The following is a 7431-nucleotide window of genomic DNA, read 5'->3' as shown; positions in this document are numbered from 1 at the left end:
CCCAAAGCGTGTGTAAAGCCAAAGAGGGCTGTGGTTAAAGGTCAGGCCTAAAGATTCAAGAAATGCACGTGTGGTCTGGATGTGAAAGACATGTAGAGAAGTGGGCTCCTCGAGGGGTCGGAGGCGGGCAGACCAGGAGCTCTGGGCCCAAGGCCCGGGAACGGTGCCTGACGGCGGCGGTCGGTGGGTCTCTGGTTCTTTTCCTGTCTCTCCATAGCGCAGGGGACTCAGCGTAGGCCCGGGCGAAGCGTGCTGCGCCATGGCGGTCCGGCAGCCGGTTCCCGCAGTGGACTGGGAGATCGACGTGGAGAGCCTGGGGCTGGAGGAGGACGGCCGCGAGGCGCCGCCGCCCACGCCGCCCGGGCCCAGCCCGCCGCCGGCCGACAGGGACGGCGAGGATGACGACGACGCGGAGGACGAGGACGACGACGACGCGGAGGACGAGGGCGATGGCGAGGAGGCGGGCGCGTCCCCGGGCGTGCCGGGCCGGCCGGAGCAGCAGGATACCCTGGCGCCGAGGCCGCCTCCGGCGCCGCAGGCCTCGTTGGCGCCGGCCGGGCCCCCAGAGCGCGGCGCGAACGCGGGCGGCGGCGGCGGCGGCGCGGAGCCGCGCAAGCTCAGTCGCACGCCCAAGTGCGCGCGCTGCCGCAACCACGGTGTGGTGTCCTGCCTCAAGGGCCACAAGCGCTTCTGCCGCTGGCGTGACTGCCAGTGCGCCAACTGTCTGCTGGTGGTAGAGCGGCAGCGCGTCATGGCCGCCCAGGTGGCGCTCCGGAGGCAGCAGGCCACCGAGGTGCGTACCTGCCGGCCCGGCTCGCCCCCGCCGGGCTGTCTGGGGACGCCGTGGGGGTCGGGAGTCGAAGGGGCGCGCTCCGCACACACCCGGGCCCGGGGACTCGAGGCTTCTGGCACTTTCTCAGAAGGATGGTGAAGACACCTCTGCCAACGCTGGCCTGCAGGGTCGGGAGGGAGGAAGCCGTGGCCATCGTTGGGGAACTTGGCAGAGAAGATTTTGTATTAAGAAGCAGGCAGAGAGGCCTTTAAAGTGGTTAGTCCCGTTCGGTACATTATGGGAAAGGTATTTTATTTCGATTTTTTATATTTTAACGTTTACTCTGATGGTGTTGGGGGGAAGAGGACAGAGGTTGATGCAGTGCACGACGTCCATTGCCGTATTACCCGTGCTGATCGCGAAAAAGAACCACTTAGCACGTAGTGCTCACGGCGCTTCCGCAGTCACGGGCCATTTAGGAGAGAGAGAGAACGTGTCCTGCCCATTTTCCAGAGGAGACCAAAAGTGACGTGGGAATTTAGAAGAAACTTCTGGCCTCGAGAACTACCTAAGAACCAGTTGACGGTTCTCTGTCGCCTCTCACCGCGGGTCTACGGCTGTGAGGAGAGCCTGAATCTTCTTTAAGAGAGAGGTTTTTCTTGAACCTGGCACTGAATGTTTCCTTGTGTCCCTGCACAAGCGCGCTCACAGGAGGGAGGCTGCGCGGGCCTGCTCGCACTCGGGGCGCGGGAGGAGTTTTGATTTTTACTTTTTGTCGAGAAGGTGCTGGGGAGTGGATCACCGTGCCCGCCGCAGGCAGTGAGTGACCCTCATGGGAAACCTCCCAAGGGCCTCGGAGAGCGCAGCGCGCTGGACGCCTGAGGTGCCCCGACCCTGGGCTGGGGCGCGGCCCCCTCCCGTGTACCCGCGTGTGTTGCACCGAGGGCTCTGAGTTCCCTCGCGCTCCCTGCGACCTGCTGGGCGGGACGCGGGTGTAGAAGGGCCCAGAATTCCACCGACCGGGCGGTGACAGAGCGTGCGCCCGTCTCCTGCGGACTCTGAAGGTTTTGTTCGCCTTCAGGCGTCCCAGTCCCCCAGTGAAGCAATCCGGAGTTTTGGCCAGGCCCGAAAACTTCTGAGTTTTCTCCGTCAACCCCCTGTTCCCGGTCCCATCCGCCCTACTGCGGGGAGAAACCGGCCCCACATCTCTGGCCAATGTCAGGTCCCTGGCGTCTTCGGCCCCGAGTCTGGGCTCCGAGGATGCAGCGGCCCGCCGCAGCTCTCTCAGGGCCAGGCTCCTAGCATCTCATCCACTGTGGATTTCACTTCCTCCCAGGGTGGGCCCCCACTTCTCGCTGCAGGCTGAGTCTGGGCCGACTCTAGCAACGCGGTCCCAGGGAAAGCCGGGGCCATGCTCACCAGTTGGAGGCTTCGGACAGAGCTTTTAGCTCCTTGTCCTGGACTTAAGCGGTGCTGATATTAATTCCTTTAGAATTAATTTCACATGGGATGGGAAAATAAATACATTTAGAATGAGGAGAGTTGCTGATGCCTCTCCCTTGTCTCCCACGTTTTTTTCAGGGCATTATTGATTATGTTTCTTGTGTTTACAGGACAAGAAGGGGCTTTCCGGGAAACAGAATAATTTCGAGCGCAAAGCCATGTATCAGAGGCAAGTCAGGGCACCCAGTTTGCTGGCCAAAAGCATTTTAGAAGGTAAAGAAAGCAACGCAAATTATTCTTTAGCCTTTTAAGCCATGTTTTGAGTGATTCTCATTATTCAGGCACATGGCATTTCCATTTACATGTGAAGGAGCATTCTGAGGGGGAAATGCTTTTTTATTGGAAACTTTTGGAAGGATATCAGGATGTGAGAAAATGAATCTCACATACCTCCTGAGGTTTTTATCACTGATAATTTTTTCTGCTTAGTAGTTAATGGGTTAACATGAAGTGCATATGATATTTGCCCTAATGTGAGGGAGGTACAGATACACTGCCAAATGATCCCAGAGCAGATGTCCTGAAAGGAAATAAATTTTTAAAAAAGAAATCTTTAGTTGTATTTGGAGCTAAATAGAGTGAGTCAAGTGAAGAGTTTAACAGCTACCCACACCAATAAAGGCCTTTAGTCTGGGTGATCCAGCCTTTAATCCCACTCTTTTTAATTGTATTCTTTTCCTCTCTGGATTATCTACTTAAATTGCAGTTATTCCACACTTCATTTTACCATTTTGACAGTCGAGATCATAGAATCTGGAAGAGGTTTTGAATACACAAGAGAAATGGAGGTTGAATTTGAATAGAGTGAAGTCTTCATGTGTTCACTTTCTCTAAAGCCTGGGAATACATTAATTTTTCTTAAAATATTACTGATTTTTTAAAAGCATCTCTGTTGGGGTATGGAATTTATTTATTGACATAATAAATAACATTGACTATCTTTCACCGTTTAGAGAAAAGGAAAGTTTATATTTGCTCTAATCACTGCCATTTTATGCGTCAGGTTGAAAAGCAGATTTTTTTTGGTTTGTTTTGAAGTAGACATTTGTATTCTGTCTTTTCTTATGTGGCTACTGAATTGAGTTGTTTCTGGACAGGTTTAAAAGTTTGTTCATGTCTTACCCTGTGCTGTATACTTCTGACCTTAGAATGGCTTCTCGTGCATTCGGAATGAGTTTGGTTACAAACTGGGTAAACAGATTTATAACCATAGGGACCACACTGATAAATTGAAATTGTGCCAAAGCAACTTGAGAAGTGAGAGGACTAAGTGGAATAGAACATTCAAGTAAATAACTTCCTGGCAAAAACTTACCATAGAAGTGTACACATTAATTTTCAAATTTTATTTTATTTGCAAATGAGTATGATGGGTTTGTCACTCTGTAAACACAAATATCACAGTGGATCCTTCAAACAAATTTGATAGTGGTGAGTGCTTGGGCATGGTGAAATAAAGTATTTTATGCTGCCAGGAATTCTATTTATGTTATACTAATCTTTGTTTCTGACTTTGTCCCTATTTATAAAATGTATAATGACTTAATCTAGGTTCTAGTGATTGCTTGTTCAACCATTTTGGTATCTGGCCAACGTGATTGGTACTGGTGAAAAATGTTTTAGACCAGTTATTTTCAGTATAGCAGGGGATCCCCCCCACTTTGTTTGTTTGTACTGATAGTCAGAGGTAGGGGTAGGGGCCTGGTTAAATTGTTCACTGTAGAGTCTGTTTAACTAGTTATCAGCTCTTTTCAGTTTTCTGTGCTTTTCTGTTTCCTGAAGTCTTTCCTCTTTATCTCTTCACTAATCTGCTTTAACTTTCTCTTTTTTCCTAGTTCTCCTTGGATTATTCTACAACTGTAACAATGTGTACATAATGATCCAACTTTAGAAAATAAAAGTGACATCAGCTCTAGGTATAGATATCTTTTTTTAATAATTGAAAAAGGTGACATGGATAGTAATAAAGCATTGATTGAAGCGACATGAGCAGCCTTGTCTCTTAATGTATAGGAGCTTGGGGAGAATATTAAAATTTCAGCCAGTAAAGTATGCCTGTCAAAGTAAACAAACCTATCACAACAAAAACAACAACAATAAAAAGTTACAGTATGGATATCCTTCCCTGTGAAGGGATCTATTCTAAATTGAACCCATACTTTTGCTTTCTGTATAAAAATACTAGTGATGTGGAACTGTAAATAACTGTCCTGCTGATTTGCAGTGTTTCTGTTACCTTCTGGATTCCCAGATTTTTCCTCATCAGATGTTAATGTCTTTCATGTGCAATGCTTGCTTATTTTAGGCTACCGCCCCATTCCATCAGAGACTTATGTGGGAGGGAGTTTACCTCTACCTCCCCCAGTAAGTGACCGGATGAGGAAAAGGCGGGCCTTTGCTGATAAAGAGTTGGAGAACATTATGCTGGAGAGAGAATATAAAGAGAGGGAGATGTTGGAAGCTTCCCAAGCTGCTGCCTTATTCCTGCCCAATCGCATGGTACATGGTTCTGAGTACAACTCCTACAAAAGTGGCTACAGTCCCACGCCAGTGGAACCACCAAGCAAAGACTTCTGCAACTTTTTGCCCACCTGCCTTGACCTCACCATGCAGTATTCAGGGTCTGGGAATATGGAACTAATTTCTTCCAATGTCAGCGTGGCCACGACCTACAGGCAGTATCCCCTGTCCTCGAGATTTTTAGTTTGGCCCAAGTGTGGCCCCATTAGTGACACCCTCCTCTACCAGCAATGCCTGCTGAATGCTACCACGTCAGTTCAGGCCCTGAAGCCTGGGGCCAGCTGGGACCTGAAGGGAGTACGACTGCACGATGGACTCGGAACAGATCATGATATAATGCCACCGAAATTGGAAGGCTCTCTGGTGCCGCCTCACACTCCTGAGGGCCAGATCTCAAGAAGTGACCTTCAGGGTCACCAGGCCGTCCCCGAGAGGTCTGCGTTCTCTCCACCCCGACGGAATTTTTTGCCCGTTGTTGACACGGACTCCCTGGCAGCTCAAGGGCACGTCTTAACCAAGATCAGCAAAGAAAGCACCAGGCACCCTCTGCCACTTAAACATAATCCATTCCACTCATTATTCCAGCAAACTCTTAATGACAAATCAGGTCCCGAGTTGAAAACATCATCTGTCAAAGAGGCCTTTGAAGAGGCCCCTAAGAAACCCAGAGAGTGTTTAGTCAAGGAGAACCAGAAGTACACATTTACAATAGATAGATGTGCAAAAGACCTTTTCGTAGCCAAACAAGTTGGAACAAGACTCTCAGTGAATGAACCGCTGTCATTTTCTGTTGAGTCTATTCTTAAGAGGCCTTCGTCTGCCATCACTCATGTCTCTCAGTGAAAGGCTGCTTAAATGGGAAGCTGGATTTTCTGCAGTCTCAGAGGATTCTTACCAGTCACTAATTTTTTTTCAAAGAAAAAAGTTGAGATGCTTGTATAAAGAAATTTCTAATGTAAATGATGATGATTTTAAAAAATTCTATATATTCTTAATGCATGTACTTTCCCTTACCACATAAATATATTTAAACTTAAAGATGGATATTGCTGATGTGCAAATTGTGAAGTTTCAGGCTTTACATAGCATTTCAAAAAGCAATAAAATTGACACTGTCTTCTAAAAGACCCAGAATTTGCTGGAGTAAATAGTTTCTCTGTCTAGGTGAAAAAGCTAGTGTCCATGAAATGTGTTCTTTATTTTTCTACGATTCTGTGTATTTTCAAGTGCTCTTAATGGTTGCTGGGGGCCATAGGAGAACACTTATAATGCCTTAGTTGTGCATTTTGGAGGACATGTAAATGTAGGTATTCAAGACTGAGGCAAAAATAGCTGTAAGGAGAACATAGGGAAGATTTTTATGTTTATAGAATCTTCATTTCATGTGGTTGGACAAAGTTGAATTGAAGAGCAATCAAGTTTAATATCTCATTTATACGACGACATGGGTTCTTGGAATGAGTCCCAGTTTCCTTCCCTGATGGGGATGTGTACAGTGGGGCCTCAGGCTTCCTTTCTAGGTTGAACATTCATTCTGTGATTTTCAGGTTGCTGGGGGCCACAGAGCAGCTTCCCCAGCACATGGTTGAACCCCCTCTCAGTTCTGTGTTACTTTGCTCTTCCCTGGGGTCTGGTGACAGCAGGCGGTTAGCAGCAGGCCGAGTCACGACTCTCAGCTGGTCTGGGAGTCTCAGCTTTATGTGTCCCACATTTTCACCAGTGTCAAAGGTTATCAATGTAACTCTCTTCTGAGATAAAAACATTTACTCTTCAAACTGCTTCAGCAGACAGTTGCCGAAGCCTGCAGATGTTTATCACAGCGTAAGGGTGGCTTCTTTTTTAAGTTCATTATTACCCCCTCGTTTTGCTCAACAAAATGTTAACTGTTGTTCTATGTGATTGATAAAACAAGAGTAAGACATTTATGAAGGTATGAAATTCCTCCCTGAAGATCTCACCTGTGGACCTCAAATCAAGTTCTGAGATGTTATGGTCATTTCAACACAGGAAATCACGAGCCAGATATCCCACCCACCTCTAATTTTGCCATGGAGTGAGGTTTTACTTCCAACTCTGCTCTCATTTGGGTAACAAGAACACGAGGTGGCCGTGTGGGGTGTGCCAAGACATTCGGCAGTTTTAAAGAGTTTCTTTCTTCCTCTGGAAAACATTAACAATTATTTTTAAAATGACTTTTTTTGCTACTGATGAGCTCATGTAAGCCTCAAGGGGTTCCTGTGAATTGTTGCTTAAAATTAGCATCAATTGCAAAAACACCAAGCCAAACCTTAGATTGATTTTCAGTTTGTACTTGTAAAATAATACTTGGTTTTGTTGAGTCAGATTTACTTATTTTTACTATTGTAAAAGCCAGAGCGAATGGATGTTTGCCAGAGAAAAAGAAAATGAAAGTGGGCAGAGATCCCAATAACTGTTGAAGATTCTCATTAAGTGGAAAAATGTTTTCCAGCCATGAAGCCCTGGTGTCAGAGACTGCAGTTGCCCCTCTGTCCCCAACCCCCAGTCATCTTTGTTTTATCTATACAGCTATTAATTTTTATCTTCTTACTAGGAATTTATTTTTTGTGTTAAGTGTAAACTTGGCATTGAAACTAACTGCTGCAAAGGTATCAGGG

The 7431-nt window shown here is 47.0% G+C and overlaps 1 protein-coding gene across 1 annotated transcript; it reads left to right on the top strand.

Moving 5' to 3' along the window:
• The first annotated feature begins 259 nt into the window (after positions 1-259).
• Positions 260-5638, top strand: DMRT2 (doublesex and mab-3 related transcription factor 2). Its single transcript, XM_065879596.1, has 3 exons — positions 260-793; positions 2386-2488; positions 4581-5638. Exons 1-3 carry the CDS (start codon positions 260-262, stop codon positions 5636-5638), a joined length of 1695 nt encoding a protein of 564 aa, XP_065735668.1.
• The last annotated feature ends 1793 nt before the right edge of the window (positions 5639-7431 follow it).

The sequence above is a fragment of the Phocoena phocoena genome, chromosome 6, assembly GCF_963924675.1.
Source record: "Phocoena phocoena chromosome 6, mPhoPho1.1, whole genome shotgun sequence".
Taxonomy (NCBI): domain Eukaryota; kingdom Metazoa; phylum Chordata; class Mammalia; order Artiodactyla; family Phocoenidae; genus Phocoena; species Phocoena phocoena.
Note: the sequence above shows the minus strand (reverse complement) of the source record. Positions and strands in the feature narration are given on the sequence as shown.